The 25368-nt window shown below is 38.6% G+C and overlaps 1 protein-coding gene across 1 annotated transcript; it reads left to right on the top strand.

Moving 5' to 3' along the window:
* The first annotated feature begins 359 nt into the window (after positions 1-359).
* LOC139122178 (G-protein coupled receptor GRL101-like) lies at positions 360-20926 on the top strand. The gene is made up of 18 exons (XM_070687598.1): positions 360-466; positions 1813-1926; positions 3037-3135; positions 3450-3560; positions 4742-4837; positions 5507-5636; positions 6351-6457; positions 7004-7111; positions 10251-10346; positions 12351-12464; positions 14028-14123; positions 15127-15234; positions 16224-16331; positions 17442-17537; positions 18112-18219; positions 18863-18970; positions 19302-19415; positions 20614-20926. The coding sequence occupies exons 2-18, from the start codon at positions 1854-1856 to the stop codon at positions 20763-20765; spliced, it is 1824 nt and encodes a 607-aa protein (XP_070543699.1). The 5' UTR covers positions 360-466; positions 1813-1853; the 3' UTR covers positions 20766-20926.
* Positions 20927-25368: the final 4442 nt, after the last annotated feature.

Raw genomic sequence — 25368 nt, forward strand, 5'->3', positions numbered from 1 at the left:
CTGTTGTAAAACACGTGAGCACATTCAGTTCACATTTGGTAAAATATTACGTTTGACTAGCAAATTGTATAGATATTTCCGTAAATATACAATGTTCAAAAAAAAAGTCTGTAAACCTTTCAGTTAACCCTTTCCGATGGCAACTACGTGTTTTAGCACTACTGCATGTTGAACAGTTGTGTTATTTTGTTACAATACTCATTATCTGAATATACTTGGTTTGATAAATTAAGTATTGGCGTTCCTATGAAACTTACATTTACGAAATGAGGAACATCTTAGATGAAATAACAAATTTATGCGTGTTTCGATTTCTTTGATATTACTGCCCGCATTATCAATTTTTATTTTCCAGAATGCTATCCAAAAGAACACAGCTGCGCAGATAAACTGACATGCGTTCTCGAATATTTCATCTGTGACGGCATACCAGATTGCCCGGATGGAGACGACGAATGGAAGTGCAGTAAGACCTCTCTTGCATGTTCCTCACCTTTGGGTCAATTTTTACAGAAAAGATCTTGCCATATGCATATAAACACTTATATTGATTTCCACACCAAGACTTACGAATGTAACAGTTTTAACGACTTATTTCGACTTTTATTGGAGATGTACACCTTATTTGTTTGTAACGCAGTTTTGTTGACAGTATACTCTGACTTCGTTAAAGGTGGAGGGAACTTCATCTAAAATTTATACCATATTCATGTGTGTATTTTTCCCAGCCAACGGAGATATTAATCGAAAAAGCTATTCCGGAAGCAATTTTTGAGGCAGGGGAAATTTTAATTTTGCTAGGACAGGGGACATATTTTTAGGTGGCAGGGGAGGAAATTTTAGTTTTTTATTCGGGCAGGGCAGATATTGGTTTATTGTCCTGGGGACAGGGCTCGTCGAAAAACGAGGAGAGGGGAATTAAGCTACTTTTAAAACGGGGACAGGGGAATTTCAGCCATGGTGTTTCCAGGGATGGGGACACAGTGCAAGTACTTATACCTTTTAAAGGTTACCCAGACTACTTAGCCTATCGATTGACCCCACATCTCGCTCTACGTACGCGAGACGGAAACCAAATACAAGGCCACTGCAGTATGTGTCTGCATGGGAATGTTAATTTTCAGGGGAATTTTTTTCAGGGCAGGGGAAAATCGACAGTTTTTTTTTCATCACAGGGTAGGGTAGCTTCATGTCTGCAGGGGAAATGGAATGGCAAAATTTTGAGGGAATTTTTTCCACGGCAGGGGAAATCGGCATGTTTTTTCGCCACAGGGCAGGGGAGTTTCAAACATTCACAGTGGGGAGGGGAAACAGGCAAAAATATGTGGGGAGCGGGTAAAAATGAAGTTTGAGTGCGGCAGGGTAAGTCGAAAAATTTTCAATGGGAGGGCAAATTATGAACAGCTAATTGATTACCCTCTTGAATTAAAATTAGTAAGTTCACATTACTTGTCCTGTACAATATATCTTATCATAGTAAGGACCTCTTTAAGAATGCATTGTTCGTTGGCTGCACCTGTAAATTTTAGTAAGTGAATAAATGAAAGTATTTAAAACGACAAACTCACGCACAACACAGGCAGAGACACGAACAACAGATAGACAAACACAAACAAAAACAGATACAGACACACATACATATCTATTCATATCGACATATCTCAACAAACATGTATATCGATATCTGTACAAACAGACACATACATACATACACACACTGATCTTTAAGAATATTTTACACTTGCACGACAAGTTATGATAATGTTATCAGCAATGTAACGATTTGTCACCACTACATTCCCGTTTTTGTAGCTACTGAACGTTTTGATTGTCCATTTGGAAGGACGATTTCTATGGCATACCGCTGTGACGATTTCCCACAATGTGTTGATGGTAGTGATGAGGAAGGGTGCGATGAAATCGCATGTAAGTTCTTGTAAATGGGAAAACGTTAATTATGAGAATTAGCACAGATAAATTGGCTTTTTGGTATGTAGCTTAACTTGACCAAAACGCCTGCAATTGTACTGTGATAGAATTGTTTACACGCAACACTCTATGTACATTGTTGTCAGTTCATATGGGTACCAAATACTGGAAGGATATACCAATCCATTGATTAATTTATATCACAGAAATATTAAACGCAACAAAAGAGAATTGTTGTTATCTCAGAGTGTATCTTGTTATATTTTTTGTGACCTTCCAGTCTTGGAACTTTCTTGATTTGGCCAGATGAAGAAATTATGAGTTGATCGCCATGAATTATTAATTCTGTTACAGCGAAGCAGCGAAATTGCACAATTTACACGCACTACACATGCCACTTTTTACACATGCAAGACACCAGCCACCTCGTTATGAATTCTCCGGAAAAAGCTGAGCTTTAAACCCAATAGGTGTATATTTTTCAAAGCTTACTTTTTGCTTAAGGATAATCTGACAGCAAATTTGAATAATATCTGAAATTCGCTTTTTACCGTCCCCTGTACAAGCGCTGTGACGTCTCAGAATGAATAAAAACCAACGATTGAAAAGATTGTGAACTCTAAAGGATTATATATCTCTCTGAGAGATGTGTCAGAGCCTAAAGACAGCAGACATTCTTTCCGTGATTGATACGTCAGCTTTTGATCACACAAGTTACAACGACAAACACTGCATGCAGACTTTTAATAAAGGAAGGGAAACCTCATTTATGTCAGAGGTTATTCAGATCCTTATGGAAATAATCGTTACAAAATGCAAATCACAGAATTTGCATATACCTAGGCTTCCAGAATATATATACTTTTATAGGGTTCCGAGCTCAGTGTTTTGCAATGACTTCATTGTTTGGAAGGGTCTATTAGTAGTCCACCTGGATGCTTGAAACAAAATTAATGTCAGCAACACATACCATTTTATTCTTGTCTTCGTTATTTTGTCTATATTTTCGTGTAAAAGTTATCAAATTTTAGTATTTTAGATCATGCGTACTGTGGAAGAATTTTGCGTCACTCATATGCTTCCTTTATACTTGGTTTTTTCCATCAGTTGAATGTGAAACGTATGATGATGAAGGGACAATTCCACGGCGTTGGGTCTGCGATGGCGCCGAGGACTGTAGAGATGGAAGTGATGAGAAAGACTGCCGTATGTATTATACTCCAGAATTTCACTATAGCCATGTTTTGCTTATTCCTTTTTCATATCTATTAGTAAATAGAAATAGTTAATATAACGTGCCTGCAGGTTAGAACTCGTATGGCACAGAGGAATATCAGGGGAAAACGGTCAAAGACAATACTTAATATTGATATTGATAATTAATATTTAACAATACTTTTCAAAGTGGCAGTGAATTAAAATGTAAGTCTAACTTAGACAAGATAGAAACACCACTGCATGTCGGCGTATGCTATATGGTTCGACAAATGTGAAACGACAAAATAAACATCTACTTTCAGCATGCGAAGAGGAGCATGGACGATTTTTGTGTCAGGACGGAAAATGCATCAGTGAATACTCACTTTGCGATGGCTATATTGATTGTGCAGATGAGAGTGACGAAACCTGTAGTAGGTGACATCATGCACGTTTAGTACCTCATAAAAACTCGCCTCTTTTTTTTTGCTCCAATTAGTTCCACAACTGTCAACTTGTCATTATGTTTTCACGGGGTTAGCCACTGATGAGGATGGAATGAGTAATCATCCGAGGTGTAGGTCTTCAAATCTATAAATTAAACATATATTTCATAAAGGATGGAATGTTTCCACTAACTTTTACGTTTTGCGAAAAAGTCTGAGTCAGTGAAACGCAAGTCTGTACACAAATTGCAGTCACAGCTATCAACAACTGACGGTAGATAAAGGATGTTAAACATTTGAAGTCATTTTTGAGACGTTATGCAATTAATGACTAATTAATAGTGTTCGACAGGCTTAGCAACAGTACCCTCAACCTTGAACTATGACTTCAATATTTCCTCCACCTATTGTTGTCAGTGTGGCAATAAGAGTTGAATGAAATATCAGATCCTTAGTGTATCACTTACCATTTTTAGGATGCATATTTCATACATTTACAGTTGTTAATCTTAAAAGCTCATTAGATGCAGCTTTTGCATATTGTACTTGTGATTGTACTGTTTGTGAAATCATATCAATGTACCTAATTTTCAACCTGTTTACACGGCCCTTATGTTTATAACGTCCAATGCATTGGTTGACAACCAAATCTTGACCGTACTAAATTCGTTCATGATCAATAACACAGGATCGTGTGCGCAGTGTGTTGTATTGCAAAGGCTAATGCTGTGTATGTAACCCAGGGCAGGCTTTAGGGAAAAGGTAGAAAACACGTTAACAAGAGTCACAAATATTGTCCGTCTATGATGTTACTGTGGCTATCATTCGTTGATAAGAATAGCTGCAGTACAGTAGCTCGAGGTTTTGCCGGGTATTTGGGTTGGACTGCTGTTTTGTCGTACAACCTAAATACCCAGGCAAAACCTCGAGCTACTGTACCACAAGAAATGCTTTGATGTTTTTGAACGAATCTTCAAACAAACCTGTAGTGATTATCCACAGCGTGATGTAGATATACGGTGTATATTCATATGTGCATTTACTTAGTCTATTTGCACGACGTGTTGAGGACGTGCAAGCTTGAGCACGACTGTAACACTGACAACCGCGTGTAGAATGTAGATATCATAAGCTGACATGCTTATCATTTTTGAACATGTCGAATCCAGAGCTGGTGACCTGTGACAATGGAGTGTTGGTTCCAGAGAAAGATATATGCGATGACGAGGATGACTGCAATGATAACTCGGACGAGGCTAACTGCTGTATGTAAACGTTGAAACAATCAAGTTACATACTGACTCTGAAAATATCTCACTCCCTTTAGAGAGTGACTTGTCAATGTAACAGTTGAGAATCATGATATTCTGTCGTCAAGTCGCTTATATTTTTGTTCTTTTAGACATCTTTAAAGGTATAATGTCACCTGTTCTAATTTTGCCACAGCTACCATGGAAAGAGAAAATCTAAGCAATCACAGATTTTTAGCGGGTGGCCGCTTTTTAAAAACAGCTCCCTCACATGGCCATTTTGAATACAAAGGAACGCCCCTTTGACCATATATGGGCATATTCAGATTACAGGTGAATGTATACCTTTAATGCTAGGTGAAATACATTGAAAATCGAAAAGTGTTTATGTTGAATTTACCTCCGTGGTCAGCCGAGTTCTTGTTATTTGATCTTTCATGAGTCTTACGTCTCTAGATACAGAAATGAGTAAGTTTTTCCCGCGTATCATTTCCAGTAGTTCACAACACTATGTTCCGTACGTGGTTTCTTTTCGATTACGGAAGAAAATTATAAATATCGTTTGTGTATGTTTGAAGGATAATATGAGCTGAGTTTACATTATTTACCTCAAAACAGCGCCTGCGGGCGTTACCCTACTTCGCATCTATAACAATATCTATATATTCTCTTTTCAAATTTAAGCATATTCAATCCAGTCGTGTAGAAGTGACTTTACCGCAAGATGTGATAATGGTGTATGCTTGGATATCGGGAGCTTCTGCAATGGATACGTCGACTGCGAAGATAGAAGTGACGAATACAATTGTCGTGAGTATAATACACATAAAACATCATTCTGTAAATACTATTGCAAGGGAAGAGAATCAAAGAGAGTATCTTTCATCGTCGTCCTTTCAAGGCAAAACGAACTTGCCATAGATTAATAACGCCAATTTTAAGTTAAAGGGGCACATGACGTAACATCTTGATTCATTTCCGAAAAATGGACCAATTTAAAATAGATTTCTTCGCAGTAACATACCGCGTGCTGCCTTGCCTTAAATGTGATTCAGTCTGGCAAATGCCTAATCACGTACAGCTTCAGCACCTTGTAATATTCCCCTTGGCGAAATAACACCTTATTACTTTTGTAAAATTTGGGAAAATAGTGCTTAAATTATGATTATTTCTGTCATAATCTGGGAGAGAGAGACTGTGCCATGTAAATGTGCCCTTTTATTTCACAATGCGCTCAATAGCGGTTTTCTCCCATTAATATATGGTATGGTCATATTTAGGAGAAACCAGTTAACAATGCGCCATGCTATCACAACATCCCAAACACGTTATCAAGTCACAAGATAACGTTCTACATATACTGGCTATTCCAGTCGAAGATAACTCATAAATAGTCTGATGCTGTTAAGTGGGTTTTGCAGTGTTTAAAGATAAAGACACCTAATTTTGTGATTATTTACAACTTCACTATTAACAGATATAGTTATGAATTAATTACCAGTATAATGATAACTGTGATTCTTAACAGCATGCGATCCCCCAAGACACAGGTGTGGAGATGGGTTGTGTCTCCACGACAGGGTATTTGTAATGGTAACGATGATTGTGAAGATGGTTCTGATGAAATCAATTGCCGTGAGTTTACAACTATTGTTTGTGTGAATTAGTCGATGAGTGCTAAATATTGGAGAATATAATTTTCGGTTGTAATAATTTCAATAATTGTAATAATTCAGTTGTAATGATTTTTGCGAATAATCCGCAAGAAGAAATTTCCATAGAAGGGCATCTTTGACTTTAATAAGAACCTAGTCTTCATCAGCACAAATGTAAAATAAACATTTTTGTGACCTAACCTAACCTGATATAGACAACTTGACCCTGAACACATTTTGCATACAAGCAAAATGCTACATAAAAACAGTATAGTGAAGGGCAAAATTCCCTTCAAATTTGTATTTTATGCGTTTTGTATATAGGGTATCCAAATGATATCATACGAACGTTTTCGAGCCTTACCGTATCAGTATTCTTTCAGAAGCCACGCGATTGGAAATCCAAGTTCTGTTTTTATTTTGACTCGATATTTGTCTTGCTGTCTCCTCCCCATCTTCTCCCAAACTTTATGCCATGGGCAGTTTTACAATATACCACGTGCAATGACTGACTGTCATATTTCAGCTTGTGAAGAGGAGTATCAGTTCGTCTGTAAGAACGGCAAATGCATTGATTACAAACGTTGTGATACGTATGATGACTGTGGAGATGGCAGCGATGAAGAAGACTGTGGTACGACCTTCTTTGAAAATGAAATTTAATTAATAAAGTGAATATATATATATATATATATATATATATATATATATATATATATATATATATATATATATATATATATATATATATATATATATAAAATATGAAAGTTCATTGCAAGTATTGCTGGCAGAGTGCTCGATGGTACGAATCCAGAGCAAAATAGTGTAGTGTTAACGGGAATTAAGGCAGTTTCAAGGTAGGCGTTGTATTACTGGTCAGTTTCGTGTAGGTGGAACCTACACTCATCAGATACCGTAGCCTATTGAACAAGAACGCGGTGCTCAACAGAAATTATGCGTTGTACTGGACTGAATATGCAAATGAGCCTGAAGTTGAATGGCAGTGGAAAAAAGAATGGGGAGTGACAGGTGGTGATGATTTGTCTGTCTCATGAATAACAGTCAGGTAACAAAATTCTTGAGGAGAAATTTGCTGGAGTGGCGACATGTGTTAACGAGTTCATTGCGTTTGTTAAGGGTGGCCAATTGGGGTTTGCATATTATAAAGTATTTCTCCCAAAGACATAAATTGCATCTGTTGCTGATGGGGCTGTAGGGTTTGGCTTGTTTGAGGATTTTCCATGTGATGTTATAATTGATGTTTTTTTTCTTTAATGTCCATATGTATTTACTGAGTTCTGTGCTATTCTTTTTGGCTGGGTTTTTGAAGGATGCTTAAATCGGGTTTGAAAGTGCCGCAGTGAGTCCTACATATGTCTGATTTGGTTTGCTGTCCAGGGATGAGACTGTGGCTTGATAAATGACGGATTCGGATAGGCAGTGTCCAGACATGGAGCATGATGACCGCACTTGGCAGTTGCATGGTCTTTTCGCACTGTTATCTGTTTTATTAGAGATGATTGTTTTGTTGTGGCCCTGGATAGATTGTGCTGTATTGCTCATGGTGCTGTAACTGATTTTAATGGTGTTCCGGTTGAATATCTTGTGGAGGGCGTGGTCCTTGGTGAATTCTTCTTTGATTATTTTCAGGAACTCTTTTCCGACGTTGGTGGCCACGTTTTTGCTGTATGGCGGGTTGTACCAGATTATCTTTCTGTTGCGGTTTTTTTTGTTGGGTTGTGGTTGTGTTGATGGTGGCGAAAACTGGAGTTTGTGCTTATATCCACTATTGTTAATGGCTTGTTGGTAGAGTGGGGCGGCTGCGTTGAAGGACTCTTCATCACAGGAGATTTCTGCGAGGCGTTTGTCTATTGATGCTGGAATGTTTTTGAGGATTCTAGGTGGGTGGTTGGATTTGCTGTGGACGTATTGGGGTGCATTGTTCGGTTTGGTGTACGGCATGTATTTTCCGGTGTTCAAGTTCAGGGTGATGTCAAGGAAGTCGACTATTTTCTTGTTTGCCTCGATGGTGATTTTGAGGCCATTGCGGTTGAAGATGGCGCACAGATCTTTTTTAATGGGTTCAACTTGTCTTGGTGTGGCTTTGGTAATGCCGAGCATTACTATGCCGCTGCCCTGGATTTCGCGTCCAACTTTGACAATATAACCAGCGACGAAAGAACAATCATCCTTCACGCGAAAAGTCGTGTTTGTTCTCTGCGGACGAAACATGGGGCAAAAATCATCCACCAACCTATTCGACATTACCATGGGTAGCTATGATGGCGCTGAAACATGCGAGCTCGTTGGTGCCTTTATACTCCACTACATCACTAAGAAACATGGTAAATACTTCGGCCTTTACAGGGATGATGGCCTAGGCACCATCAACACAACCACAACCCAACAAAAGAAACCGCAACAGAAACATAATCTGGTACAACCCGCCATACAGCAAAAACGTGGCCACCAACGTCGGAAAAGAGTTCCTGAAAATAATCAAAGAAGAATTCACCAAGGACCACGCCCTCCACAAGATATTCAACCGGAACACCATTAAAATCAGTTACAGCACCATGAGCAATACAGCACAATCTATCCAGGGCCACAACAAAACAATCATCTCTAATAAAACAGATAACAGTGCGAAAAGACCATGCAACTGCCAAGTGCGGTCATCATGCCCTATGTCTGGACACTGCCTATCCGATCCGTCATTTATCAAGCCACAGTCTCATCCCTGGACAGCAAACCAAATCAGACATATGTAGGACTCACTGCCGGCACTTTCAAACCCGATTTAACAACCACAAAGCATCCTTCAAAAACCCAGCCAAAAAGAATAGCACAGAACTCAGTAAATACATATGGACATTAAAGGAAAAAAACATCAATTATAACATCACATGGAAAATCCTCAAACAAGCCAAACCCTACAGCCCCATCAGCAACAGATGCAATTTATGTCTTTGGGAGAAATACTTTTTAATATGCAAACCCCAATTGGCCACCCTTAACAAACGCAATGAACTCGTTAACACATGTCGCCACTCCAGCAAATTTCTCCTCAAGAATTTTGTTACCTGACTGTTATTCATGAGACAGACAAATCATCACCACCTGTCACTCCCCATTCTTTTTTCCACTGCCATTCAACTTCAGGCTCATTTGCATATTCAGTCCAGTACAACGCATAATTTCTGTTGAGCACCGCGTTCTTGTTCAATAGGCTACGGTATCTGATGAGTGTAGGTTCCACCTACACGAAACTGACCAGTAATACAACGCCTACCTTGAAACTGCCTTAATTCCCGTTAACACTACACTATATATATATATATATATATATATATATATATATATATATATATATATATATATATATATATAATATGTATATGTATGTATTTTGTATGTATTATGTATGGGACGTGATGAGGGATTGTAGTTTGACGAATATTATACATGCATAAATTAATGGTCAACAGAAAAAACGTTGAATGTTATGACATCAAAAATTTCAAGAAGAAATGTAGACTATTCCTACCGTTTTACTCTATTATTTACAACTACAAGATTCTAAATTGAGCATTTCAGTTAAATGACGGGATCCATTGTATGACTGTAGTTCGTTAGAATAATCGTTTATCTAACAAACCCTCCCTTGGCTCGTAAACAGCATACATCTGTACCTGTCAATACTGCAACACAATGAATCAGGGATATTCCAGGCTACATTACCGATACCGTTATTTGTAAGTATTTTTCAGGACACTTTGTATGTAGCGATGGAAAGTTCGTCAGAGAGACTTCTGTCTGTGATGATTATCAGAACTGCGAGGACGGCAGTGACGAAGAGGGCTGTCGTAAGTATAATTATCATATACCCATGCCCATATTGCTACATCCTAGTGACGTTCAACGTAAAATATCAGCCGTGATATTTCACGGTAAACGTCGAGATATGCACGATGAACGTCATCAGTTTTAGAGTTTTCCCGAACTACATTAGCAGTTTGTTGGTAAACAACGTAAACAACAAAATGGCTGCCGCTCCCCGCCTGCAAAGCGATGTCGCCGACGTAAAAACTTGAAGGGCTTCGTGGAACACGGGTATTTCTGGTTGCAAAATACGGAAATATCACGTTGAGTCTTGAAATGTTTTCCCATGGTATTTTTTTGGTCAAGTTCTAGCAAACATTCTGCCGTTCGCACGGCGCCGGCACTGTGCACGGTCTCCATCGAACAGGTAGTTAGCGCGTGGCGTGACAGCGATGTCGCGCGCGACGACTGTTGACATGGCAACTCTAAAGGTAAACTAACAAAATGGCGTCCCCTCTCTGCGCGAGCTCCGTGCCGTAAAACGATCGAAATCAGGATAGATTTAAAGCTGAGCAGTTTTGATCGGTTACAGTTGTAGCATATTGCACCTTAAAATGTTCCTTCTGTATGACGATTTTTGTATCCCGGTGTCTTTCTTCTTGGGTTTCATTGAGATATGGACGATGTCGCGCGTGATGTTGACATCTTCGTCGTATACTTTATGAATGAAGCCTGTTCACATAAACATTCTGATATTTATGCGCAAGGCGTAATAAAGTAAAGCCTCAAAATTAAAGGTTTTTCGTTCTATTAGTAAAAATTCCCTAAAATTATGGGCATGGGTATATGATAAATCGGTTATTACCCAATATCGCCTGTTCCTTGTGTCGTATCAGCATTCGTGTCATTTGTGCTGCGTCAGACACTCGACTTCGTCTCGTGTCTGACGCAGCACAAATGACACTCATGCCGATACGACACAGGAACAGGCGATATTGGGTAATAACCTCTAAGTATCATTCTCCCCGATTAAACGCGGAAATGAATTGTTTTTTGCACTGACCGTTGTACACTTCGCAATAAGAAAGTGTTCGATTAAGAAAACGAATTATCACGTGAAACGAAATTTGTAATAAGTTTTCGAAGTGATTCGCCTACGATTTTTAAAGCGAAGGGAACTAAAAATCCAATTTCAAGCCTACATTTTCTTAGGAAATGATTAAATTACTATTTCATGAGTGACACAAAGAGTGTATGGACTTTAGTCATACAGCTTATGTGCTCACGCATTGTAGAGTAGTCCTCTCAAGATCGCACCCTCCACCCTTAAACCTCAGAGAACGACCCTTACCAAATGTCTTCTATTATTGCAAAATTATCCTCATGAACCTGTATAAATGATGCTTACACGACTAATTACCAATCATATATGGCACCACCTCACTGAATTTAATCGCTTTTTACTCACAGATGTCCTTCAATAAATCCATCGCCAATCTCTATTGGCTTTGAAAAATTACTCACACTTCCTTTTCGGGCACCTACCCGCATACTATCACACCTACAGAAATTACCCATATGCAATATATAAGAATATTTATGCCAGAAACACTGGGGGAGCTTGTCCGCGAAATCAACATCCCAAGCGCCTGCAGGTTTTATGGCCCGCAACGAATGGGGAATATGAGAGAGAGAGAGAGAGAGAGAGAGAGAGAGAGAGAGAGAGAGAGAGAGAGAGAGAGAGAGAGAGAGAAGATTGAGTATTGTTGCTACTGTCTTCTTGTAAGTATGCCCATATATGTTGAACTCGATGATGTCATACTTGCAAGCTCTTTGTGGTTGCCGCTACATTGGCAAGCATAGGGTGCTGCTGCTGTGAATGAATATAGATCATAGTTCATGCATTGGATATTAATACTAAAGTATTATAGTATGCTCATGTGATATCAAGTATGTCATTAACTTGTGTGACCTTACATCAGCTCTAATTGTTACAGTTCACGTAACAGAAATGTAACGACAATTATTTTGTTCGACTATACTCGTAGCATGTCCGAGTTATCAATTTGAGTGCGATGACGAGACGTGCACTAGCAAATGGAATCGATGCGATGGATATGAAGACTGTGCAGACGGGTCTGATGAAGCAGATGACTTATGTGGTAGGTAAATTCCCCTGACTGCACATGCTTGCGTCAAGTATACCGTTGTTTTCCCAATTGCGATGTAGGTAATGTGCGCTGTGTATATTTATACGACTGGCGTACGCCTGCTATGATCCACAACCAATTAATCAGCCAGTCAATCGCGGCTTCCGTAACGTAATTATTCTGTTTGACGCGAATGAACGTCTCTACGTGACATGTTAAAGTGTAAAGTCTTGCAATTTTTCGCATTTCATTGGATTCTCCCAATGAAGTGAAATAGCATTGCTAGATTTCGTTTATGGCGGAATATCAAACAAACTTTACAGTTTTCGCTTCATTTTCGATTGCCTGCCGATTATACTGACCTAACAGAAGAATATAGCATATATTACAATTGTGTGGAATATGACCAGGTTAGAGTAAGCAGTCGGGAGACGAAGTCGTCTAATACTATAAATGACTACTTTATTCTATACTAATATAATAGACAGTGGCTAATACAGTGAAGCATAACACTTGGGTGAGAGACCGTACATAGAGTCCAGTGACGTGAAGTGTCTCAGTTGAGGGTGGAAAAGTCTCTGATTAGGGAAGGCAAGATTCCCGTAGATAAAGCACTTTTGGCGGGAAAGTGTCTATGAGTCATGAGAAAGGCACATGATGGATTATATCTATTGTCTTAGCAGATGGAATCTCTGGTAGGTAAGATAAACAGTGATAGAAAGCGATGCCTCAAAGCTTAGTCTTAATAGAAGTAATGCTATCAGAGTATCTATAGTAAGACACTGTACTAATAATGACGTAATACAAGAATATATTTCCTAACAACAATAAAGTGGAGGGTGCTCAGTGCCATGCGTTCTGGTCGACGACGACCTACTGCTGTCGTGAGGATTCAAATAGATATACACAGTGTTCAACATTTTCTTGCATGTTTGCATGGAGGGACCCGCGTTTGAATGGGGTGCATATGTACTATTTATCTTGTTCACGCTTGTCCTTGCTGTGGTTAATAATAATTGTTGTACACGCGTCATTGAGCAGATTTATGTACATTATTAAATTCAATTTTCGAAAGAAGTGTTGCTTAATACCTCTTGGGAGTCGAGTAGGTATAGAAATAAACCAACGCAGTCAACATTTGTTTTGGCATGTCGCATTAATAGGGACAATTCCACGCATGAATCTCCAATGAGATTTCAATTTTCCATCATGAGTGAGAATGAACACGTCTGCACAATATGGCAAATGTCACAATGCATCGCTTTCCGATAGATCACCTATTTCTGATTTTGGAAAATGTTGAAATTTTCCCGTCCCTGTCAGTAAAGTACCGGTAGAAAATGATTAAGTTTTTTTTTTGTGAATTTTGGTCGTTTTAAAGTGTATTCAATATCAAATTAAAGAAACGAAAATACAGAGGCATTCAATTACACACTTTTGTAAGAGTTAAACTAGAAACATGTGAATTAGACCGCTTTATGTTGAAGTTTCCTCTTGAAATTAAACAAAAGTCAACATAATCTACGACGCGAACAACGTCATTCTCACTCAACTGAAGACTTCTTTCATCCACAGCGCCTTTCACTTGTGACGATGGTGTAACGGTCTCACCGCTTTCAGAATGCGATGGCTACTTTGACTGTTCTGACCACTCCGATGAAATACCCTGCGGTAGGTGTACCTGTAATGAGTTCAAACACAGACAAATATAGAAACAAACTAGCAACGGGTATCGTTCAAGGAGTGAAGCGGTTATGTAACCCATCCATACATGCCTCGCATCAGGTAGCTCTCGCCTGGCTTTTCCGAAGAGTGCCGACCATACATCCTTCGGTAATTTTCGGATTTTCGCCAATTGTTAAGCGAAAGTATATTCGGCAAAGTTTGTTTGGTTGTTGTCATGTGGTGCTGAGCGGAATTGGCGTGCTTGCGAAAACGGGAGTGTTTTGAGCTTCAGGAAAGTGAGTTTTACCGTTTTAAAAAATCCTCTCATATTTTTATGACTATATAATGAGTGTGTTTGAACCAAATTTGAGTCTTTTATCGATACTGTCTGGTTTTACTCAATGGTTTACGGTCAGTCATACCGTCTTTTACACGTTTTACAAGGAAGGACATGTTTATGAAACTGCTGGCGTGTCATGTTTTGATTTGCGTGATCGTGAAGCATTGTTTCTGCCCTGACAGCTCACAAAGTAACTATGGTTGCTACGCGACTGGCAGCACGATGCCATCTCGTCGTATTTTTCGCATAATCTCGTGCAGTTATCAACCACAAACAAAGTCTCCAAAAAGTTTAACACTTTTGAAGCTCATTTTAATATGAAAAGGCAATAGTCTACCGAGACGACCATGGAACAAAAGGCATGCCGCGTTGCTAGTCTGTTTCTATATTTGTCTGTGGTTCAAACGATTAAAAGTCGACGGAATGCTGCTCTAAGACTCGCCATTGTAATCTTTACGTGCAAGTTTGTGATGCATGATTGTGCTTGTGAAGCATTTTCAGAGACAGACTGTCACGACTTTTACATTATTAAAGCCTGGCCCTGTTCAGTGTTTGGCATTCTTGCTGACTGTATTTTATACATCAGCGTCGAAGCTGAAAAATGCCTTTGAGCATGCGTATAGGGAATAATCTTAATCCATTACGACGTTTCTCATTATCACATGGCAGAATGCACGAATGATCAATTCAAGTGTGCAAATGGATTGTGTACAACCAAGTATAACGTGTGTGATGGATACGACGATTGCCGCGACATGAGCGACGAGGAAGACTGTGGTGAGTTAATTATCTGTTGATTTTTTGTTCCAAACAACATAAATGTAACAACGAAGGTTTTGTTGAACGTGACTTTTAATCCAGAGGGAGAGATAGCAATTCGCCTACACGCTAATTGACTTATTGACAATCACGATATTGTCTGTTAACATTAAATCCAGCATAAGCAATAGTTTTTCCGGTGCAAGCCCTTATATAAGCTGGATGACTACGCAAAAACAAACATTGTAATTTTCATTAGGAATGCATATGTTGTGGATACAGTGGATATACAGGAAATGTAGTGAGAGAAAGTAATGTTGCAATATTACTTTTTTGAAATAAACCATTACCTTGGATTTTGTGCAGTTTACACAAATATATGACAACTTTCAGCCCTCAAACATGTGGGAAGCTGTTTAAGACTGAGGTATTGTTATTTTGTGCAGCGTAGAGTTCTAAAACACTTATTTGAAAGTGACTTTGGGACTGTATGACGATAATGCGTATTTCTTTTGACTACGCAAAGACTTGACAAATGATATATATTTTCACATTTTAGCAGGCTCTTTTCGTATAGATACAAGTAACATCGCCACTATATCTTGAAATCTACACGATGATACCGTTTGAATATTTCATAATCTTATAATTCCATGTCATTTGTGAAAGTTTCAAGGAAGTGATATACAAAGATTTTATTTTGCATTTCTATGTGCAAATCAAATTCAATGGCATTAGCTGATGCTACTTAATCCTAATCTCGACATAGCGAGATTGAAGCGCCTGTAAAAAGTGCGGCATGGATAATTCTATTCAAGATAGAAAGTCTCCAAGCCATCGACCGTGCACCCCGACTAATTAGTGTAGCAACTGCTGCTGAGACTCCCTAGCTAGGTTATAATTATCCACGCCACGCTACAATTTCTGTATGGAGATCGGCTTAACGAATGATTGCTGCGCTACCTTAAGGCGCTACTAAGTCATTCAATGTATTTATGTATTCATAGATTGTTCTGAAGACCAATTCAGGTGTGACAATGGACTTTGCAAAGGAAAATACGTGGTTTGTAATTTATATGATAACTGCGGCGATAACAGTGATGAAAGCGAATGTGGTATTTATATAATTAAATAGATTTATTTGTTTGCTTGTTGGTTATTTATCTATTATACGGTGTAGTTAAAAGATAGATCTGTTACCTTTCGAATTTATCATACAGATGATGACATATGTTAAACTTAATGAGACTGAATTCTGTATCGTTAGTCGATCTTAAAAATTCCATAGAAAATCTGTAGGACTCTGCATGTATCAGATTTATCAATTGCAAGCAAACGATGAAGGTTTGTCTTTCATGGGCCATTTGCCCTAGAAACGAGCGTACGAAAGGAAGTTGTTGGTTTTGTGAAGTCCACAACTTTACTAACTAACAAATGGCCTATTTGTTTCTCAGGGTAGGTCCTTTATTGTTCTCAGTTGTTAAAAAATGACGAAAAAATTTACCATAAAAATTTACATAAATGGACATATGCGAATTGCAGTGACTCACTAAGACATAACATCGTATAGAAATAAAGGGCGACGCGCTGACCATTAACGTTTATTTGTGGGCGCGGGCTCGAGGAAAGCCAAAAATTAACGGGCTCGGCAAGACTCGCCCGTTAATTTTTGGCTTTCCTCGAGCCCGCGCCCACAAATAAACGTTAATGTCAGAGCGGAGTCTGTTATTTCCATTATATTATCAGTAAACCCAAGAAAACCGTCAAAATTTCCGAACATTTCAGGAGCAAACGACAACTGGGCCCCAGAAACTGAGCAATACATGACGCACTGTCACGTGCGCTGTGAAAAATTGGCAAATCTGGAGATGTTTTCAGAAAAAAGTATCTCAACTTGACCTACAAATGCTCCATTTTATGTTGTGATTGATTAAGATTTTCATTGAGTTGTAAAGTTACGATACTTTGAGTTGTTAATATTATTATTCATATTCACGGGCATGTAAACAAATCATTACTGTGTATTTGTGGTGAGTCACGTGGTTCAGCTCGCCCAATCAAAATGCGACGGGCGGGGCATGGTAATATAATTAGTCATAAAGGCCTGATAGTAGTCAAGAATGTCATTTGCAAAAGCTGCTAGTTCAGACACGTTATGCACCCAAAGCAAGATGAATAATGGCTGACATTTTTAAATATTGACTTGATATTTCTTCATCTTACAGAAATATTTGTTTGTGATGATGGGAGAGAGATTCCACAAAGTTCCCTGTGCAATAGATACTTTGACTGCAACGACCACACAGACGAAACTCAATGCGGTACGTTAGGGATAATTACACCTTTTGACAGGACACGTATTTACTAAAATAGCAAAAAAGCGCATCTTCTATTTCCACGTGGGTACACAATTATGAGTACTACAGTTAACATTAATCAAGGAATCATTTCAAATAAAAGCCCCATTCCTATACCTTTTTGCATATCCTGATTTTGGATACTCCAGGGCCTGTACATATGCTGATCGTAGTGTGACCACAGAATATTTGCGACAAATACACGACTTAGATTTTAACAACGAAATAATTATATGTAATGTGAAACTCAAATATGACCGATATATATATATATATATATATATATATATATATATATATATATATATATATATATATATATATATATATATATATATATACGTGTAAGCGTGTGAATTTAATCGACCAAATGCAGTACCAAGGATTGGAATACTGATATTTTCATGGGGCAATATATCTTAATAACAGGAATTTAACACACCTCTCTCAAGAGAGGACGGGTTTCTTTTATATGTCAATGCAAGTAAATAGTGTATTTACCTTAAAAGAAGTGTCATCTTCTCTACTGTAAATCCAGAGTGCGAGGAGGAGCAGTTCAAATGTGATAATGGCCTGTGCAAAGATAGTTATATGAAGTGTGATGGATACGATGATTGTGGCGACAACAGTGACGAAAGGGACTGTGGTGAGGAACTGTCCCTCTGTTACTCTTAACGTTCCCAACCTGAAACCGATGCATAAACAATTTATCAAATTGTTGTCAAAATGGCACATTGAACTTCATGTAAAACCATTCTTTAAAGTCCCTGTAGCTGTAATTCTTGAAATTTGTTGACCTGAAAAAGGCTTTCTATTTTCTCTGGTTTTCAGTAATTCTAAAGATTTAAAGGATATAGTACTTTAAGCTTACTACTGAAAACTTGGACAACAGAATTTGAATTCTAACCGTTATTTTGATTTCCCGGCATTTTTATAATCTGGTAATATTACAAAGAAAACAATGCGTATTTTATCCCGACGGAAAACATTCAGCACTATGCATTATATTTGGCTACTCTGCGTTTCTATGAAGATGACAATGTATATATGCATGACGTATAGTGTTTTTGCTTTATTTGCATGAGGGCGCCATTTTATGTTTGGGCAAACGATATTTATCTTGCTCAAAATTGAACATGCAGTCCCAGTGGACAGTTTATTATACTTGTATAAACAACCCCAATGAGTACATTCCCACGAACTTGTTTTAGTTTGGAAGTAATATCACAAAAATAATGATACAGCTATTGGGCCTTTAACAGTAGTCGTCTTCTTTCCTGTTGAATCAGTGTGCGAAGACTACAAATTCACATGCGACAACGGACTGTGCAAGTACGATTTTGTTCAGTGCAATGGGTACGATGACTGTGGCGACAACAGCGATGAGAGAGACTGTGGTGAGTAATTGTTCATCTTTATCTTTCAACGCCCTTCAAACTTGGATAAAACTGAGTCATCTCATGAAAAAGAATCTTGTCTTAGCATATACAACATTCATTTCCGTAATGTTGAGAAATTATGTTAGCGGTCTGGTTTTAATGTTGGTATTACTACAAACCGGTGACCCTGATCGGCGCAGTAACAATGACGATGAAATGAGGTAGTGATATGTGCGTTTCTGTAAACCGACCGTTACTAGCGGAAAATGTAAGGGTCACATGATTACTGTCACAAATTATAATCCCCGAAAATATGTATACCAATATTCTCGTAACACACTTTCCTTAGAAACTTACGAATGTGAAGACGGTCAAACCATCACCTTTAGCAAGTACAAGAATGGTAGAGTAGAGTGTGACGGTTACTCTGACTGTTATGATAGGAGTGATGAAATGAACTGTGGTAAGTTGGAATACGGTGATCAGTAAAACCACAGCACAATGGAATGTAAAGTCAATATTAATCAGACCGATCAACGACAGAAGGACACGAAATGTGGACTTACACCCCTAATATGAGAAAGTGAGGTTGAGAATTTCAATAATTTATATATATATATATATATATATATATATATATATAATATATATATATATATATATATATATATATTGTCATTATAATATTATGTCATTATAATAATAACTAGTCAAGCTAACTCAATACACTGTGAATAACGTGGAAAGTAAAATGAGTTTTTGTACTAAGGGGCTGGCTAAGTGTATACAGTAATTCATCTGTGGTTTACCGCAAAACGGTTTAGACAAAAGAGACAGTGAGTGTAGTCATGAACATCGCATTTCAAATAATACACTTTGCTAATAGCATGTACAAGGGATTCATACCTCAAGTTTTTGCAATTTCCTGTTGCCATTTCACTATTCATTCTGAACATCGTTGTTGAGAACTAAAATGTCTGAAATGGGGAAAAGAACTTGTTCGATGTTTTAAATGCTTCCGGACGCTGATGCCATGCTTGGATTTCGAATACTTGCATGCTCTATTTTAAGACCACTCGTATACTATCCCTTAGCTTCACGTTTCATGACATTGTGAATGGACTAAACTTGGAATTACCTTATATACCGCACAAAACCAGAGCACAGACTTACGCGGAAATTTGGCCTACAGTGTCATGAAGCATAATTCGTAAAACGTATTCTCACACACTCGTTTATAACGCCAACAAATGTTTGTTATAATAGACAAAGGAAACGACATACTTTGAAACACTTCAATTTGGCAGGATATAGTATCTTCGCGGATTGACGATATTCCAAGTTCTTTCTAAGTTATTGGAGCATGTGTAGACGGTTGCTCACAGCCCACGGTGATTGATACTGGTCAATCGTAAAGTAAGCCAAATGGTATGGGCAGTTTATTGTAAGGAACATATAAATAGGCTTTTTAAGCCTTTTGTTTCACCAGACACTAATAGCGTTGCATCACAGTATCATCACGAAACAATGCGTGTGAGGTCTGTCGCGTAGGTATCTGGTAAGTGTAGCTTAGTGATCATCGGTACAAACGCAATATACATGTATCACTGACCTCCGCACGTTAATATAACACTTTGTTACATTTTGCTTCTCTTTATCAGAATGCCGGGCGTATCAATTCAGATGTCCCAATGGTTTCTGTATCAATAGGTATTCCCGCTGTGATGGTTACGATGACTGCGGGGACAACGCAGATGAGGCAGACTGCCGGATGAAGGTGCGTCCTCGGAAAATGATTCCGTCAGGATATTAATTTACAGTGCAATAAATGCTGGAAAATATTTAATTACTCTTAGCATTTAACATGGCTGTCAGACTAGAGAATTAGCAAATGTTTCCTTCTAGAAAGTGTCAAAACAAGATGCTGCTTATCCAAGAAGAAGTACTTGATTTGATGTGATCATTAACTTTAATAAAGTGATTCTTCTCTCTAAATTTCTCTCAATGTATCCTTCCTTATTCCTGCGATTGTTAATCGGTGTAGAAGATGTCTGCAAATGCATTATGGGTCAGACATACATGACATGTCGAATTTGTTGTCATGACGGCATTTGAAGATCAACTCAGATAACTTATTGGACAGCTGTGATTCATAAACACATATAGTAAGCATCTTCTCCCAAGACAAAGTCAAGTGTTACAGACACGTTTAAACACAAATTCTGCCGGTCGAACGTCTGACCATCCAAGTATCAAAACTTCACTCTGAAGATCGCCAATTGGTTTCATTTAACGATATGCACTGGATGAAATCAGTCATAAGGGTTGAGTTGGAGTGGGTATGACTGAAGTGGCGTGATTGTTGAAAGTCATGATTTGACCTCTTACAATCAGTACAATGTTGGGTCAAAGGTCACTTGTTCTACATGCCACTTGTAAAACTTGCATCACGATAATCAATGAAGCTTACAACTTAGTTGACGAGTATGGCTGTTACCTAATTCACTATCAATGTTTGATAATAACAACCTATCCCTGTCTGGCGCGCTCTGGTATCATTTTTACCAGGGGGCCATTCCCTATCACCAATGTTATGTCCCGGAGTGTGGCCCACGCAATAAATCCATCCTTAACGAGTTTGGCTCCAAAGATGGTGAAAATATGAACAGTTGTTGCTTTACCCTGGCACGTATCAATACCGCCGCCTGTACTGATGGTTAAGAATATAAACCGCTTTAACCGAGGTAAGATAGTGAACACCTAATGCCTGGTCATGAGGTCTATAGCGCCCGAATACCCCGAGGGGCCGTGTGTTACCAGAAACACATCGCTATAGGGCCGTTCACAGTTTACGTCACTGTTCTCTCATTAATATGCAAAAATAAATATTTGTCCGCATTTTTAGATTACGCTTTTGAAAATTACGCATGCAAGAACGACGAAAATACATCTCAGTGGGTGACTGCTAGTGTAACAATGAATACTAAAAAACATATTAACGACTCTGAGTACTAACTGCAAAAACGGCCACGTATGCAACATTGATAAAATTTGTCCGCATTTCAAGCTGCGTGTGCGATGTCGCGCGCGTACAGCTATATTTAGTAACAAACCTGTAACCGTGAACAGCGCTATTCCCCGAGGCCGTTGGCCGAGGGGTATAGCGATGTGCTTCTGGTAACACACGGCCACGAGGGGTAATAAACGAACTCTATAGCCAGAATAAAGTCCAGGTTATAGATGTTTTATAACATACCACACGCTCAGGTTGTATTATTTTCTAGTTTTTAATGTGTTTTGATATTTTGCACCACAACAATCCATCGTGACAAGTTTACCGGGCGATGTTTCCACAGCGGTTTCAGTTGTACGTGGTACCACTATCTTTCAAAAAATATTCTAAGCATACCTAGCGACATCCTTAGTTGCACTTTAATCTTTTCCGTCGATGAGCTGTTCAAGTTCCTACGCTGTTGGAATGTTGGAAAATGTTGGAAAATCTGTTTCAGAGAATGTGTCGTCACCTATCCCGGACGCACATCACGTTCTAGTCACCCGCCATTGTTGCAAAGCTGCAGACGACACTACGGTCACGTGACCGGGCACTTTTCCAAATTTGGTCAGAACTATTTCCTAGGGAAATAGCTTTTCAAAAAATACCCTCTGACGTCATTTTTGTCGATCCGATGGGGACTAGACGTATCTATTTTCTCGTCACGTGACGTATTCTGGCGAATCGCGACACGGAACGAGCATGTGGTGTGTTATAGTGTAATATATTCCCTTCCATATCCTATTTTAATGTGTAATTAGAAATCCGGGACAGTTTGCAGGGCTCGAAATTAAGGGTAGTCCCGCGTCCACAGACTACCAACTTTTCCCTGGGGCTACCAAAACCCATGAAATGGTAGCCCACACGGACTACCAAAGCCTGGGATATGAAATTACTTAGCGGACGACATGATGTTGATCGCTATGAGATGACCGACGCTCATACAGTCAACTCAGCTGGACACAGAAAGGCCAGACTATGACTTTGTTGTGCAAGTTAAAAGGCGACAGTGCAGTCGAATTTGTTGCAACAAACTTTCAATAAAATATCATTACCTGAACTCATGTAGTTGGATGACAGGCTTGGGAAATGATGGCCAATGAAAGTTCATTTTCATAGTTATTTAATCACAATTTATCAATTACAATTAAACACAAAATTATTCAAACTGCAAAGAAAAAGCTGTTGGGCCATCCAAAAATTACGTTTTCCGAACTGTACAAAATCATCCCATGATAGTGTACTATGGTGGAGAAATATAGCCAAAATTGCCATGAAATTATTGGGAACATGACTGTACCAAGTTGTCATCCTGAAATTCATAGCCAATCTATTTTTAGCCACGCTATGTTTACACATGCTACGTGAAAAGTCGATGTCATGACACACATCAAAATTTGCAAATTTTTAGGCGTCACCGTTGTCCACTATGTCATGCTATACCGTTCTCCTAAGGCTATAATCTGCAGGTATTGATGTCAAATGACTAGAAAATTCACTTCCTTGATAGAATTATGCAAAATAAATCTTTCATTGTCTAGATATCAATAAAAAAACCTTTACAAAAAAACCTTCATTCATGCATGGGCTACCAAACCTTGTCACTGGGCTACCAACGTCACAAAATGGTAGCCCAGTGGGACTACCAAGGAAAAAAGTTAATTTCGAGCGCTGGTTTGGTAGACTATTTGTCGAAGCATAATCAATGGCACCAGAACTTTCGGGACTTTTAATAACTTGTGTGGAGCGCCATCATTACAGTTATTAGGGAAATGTTCAAATGATTATACTAAATCATAAATGTCAAGCAAATAATCGGAATAATGGTGGTCGTCTCTGATAATTATCTCCGTTCAGTGTAATAATCGCAGCGCAATAATTTTTTCCCCGATATTCCTTCATTGTGTAAAAATTACATTGGCGTGGGATTTTTTTGCGCTTAAAGTCCTGTTGTTTGTTTGTTTGACAAAATGAAGAGAAAAATGTTACGACACGGACCACATAAGCAATGAGACTATACAAATGAGTATGACATCACCTTTTATATTTGATTGACATATAAGTTACCCGGATATGTAAGCGTGGTTGCACGCCAGGTTGTATACTGGCAAGTAAATAGCCTCTCATACAACAATCTCTCTTTGACGTCATTGGATACTCGTATTTTTCGCGGAGCTGCAATACTTCTTGCTTTCGGCTCATGCTTTTCGCGCAGCTGCACAACTTTGGCTCCGCGAAAAACACTTGTATACGACGACGTCAAACAGAGAAAAACACCATGGGATTGTATATAATGATCACTTTATAGGTATTACTGTTTAGAGCCTGTACATATTCGATGTGATTTGTTCCACAAATGGAATGGTCTGTGATGCCACTCCCGGAAAAACTCTACAAAATTACCTAGTACCTTGGCCCCCGAGTATTTCACATCACCACCGTCTTAAAACACCGACGAGTGATACAGATTTGAATGGGATAGAATGGAATGGAGTGTAGCAATTGCAAGATCTGCTACCTAAAAGTTTATAATAATTGCTTTTTGTTTAATGATAACGACGACGAATACGTTGCCTGTTCTTTTGAAACAATCGGTTTTTGAGTATCAATCAGAATGGCTTTTGTTTAATCAAAAGTAAATTTGCGACATGCTACCATAATGTTCATATGACATTACATCGTAGCTAATAATTTTCATTAATACTTGCTGACGCACAAGGTCTTGTATTTTACTGGCGCTAATGATGATGATGGTGAAGACGACTACGACGACGAAGACAACAATGGTTTTGGTGGCCGGTGGCTTTGATGGAAACCGATGAGACGATTGCGCGAGCATAGAGCTTGACAAGCAGTCTTGTTAGCCACGACTAAAACCTACCAACACCATCTTGACATACTGATCTTCAAAGGTAACGGTGGATCATAAACAAACTGTAAAAGCACTGTTACTTAGAATGCAAGATTATTTTGCAGATGCGCTCCGGTGTAATCGGGCAAGGATCGCCATGCCTGGTGTTCACAGAGAAACTTTTCTATTAAAGTGACAATTCAAATTCATGAAACAAGTCAGAATCACGGTCAATCACAGTCAAATATCTATCTCTTTTCGATGTGATACTGTCAGGGCAATAATTTCCTTCCCTTTATTCCTTCTTTTGTGATAATCATACGTGTGAATGATCTCATTATTATGAGCAGCAAGACAGTTAATTTATTCTGACCCCCAAACCAGTTGCATGTTAATTGTCCCGGCCCTTCACAACAGACAGCCCCGCTAAATTCTCCCTGGGCGAAGTTCTCACTCCAGCACTTCTAATATGAAGGCTAATCCGCAATACAGGCAATGGCTACTTAGTTTAAT

The sequence above is a fragment of the Ptychodera flava genome, chromosome 21, assembly GCF_041260155.1.
Source record: "Ptychodera flava strain L36383 chromosome 21, AS_Pfla_20210202, whole genome shotgun sequence".
NCBI lineage: Eukaryota > Metazoa > Hemichordata > Enteropneusta > Ptychoderidae > Ptychodera > Ptychodera flava.

What these genes read in the sequence shown, in the direction of transcription:
- LOC139122178 (XM_070687598.1), top strand. Translation starts at nt 1,854, where the DNA reads ATGGCATACCGCTGTGACGATTTCCCACAATGTGTTGATGGTAGTGAT. An exon ending in CTCCGATGAAATACCCTGCG is followed by an intron (nt 14,124 to 15,126) that starts GTAGGTGTACCT and finishes ATCACATGGCAG; the next exon opens with AATGCACGAATGATCAATTC. An exon ending in GAGTGATGAAATGAACTGTG is followed by an intron (nt 19,416 to 20,613) that starts GTAAGTTGGAAT and finishes TCTCTTTATCAG; the next exon opens with AATGCCGGGCGTATCAATTC.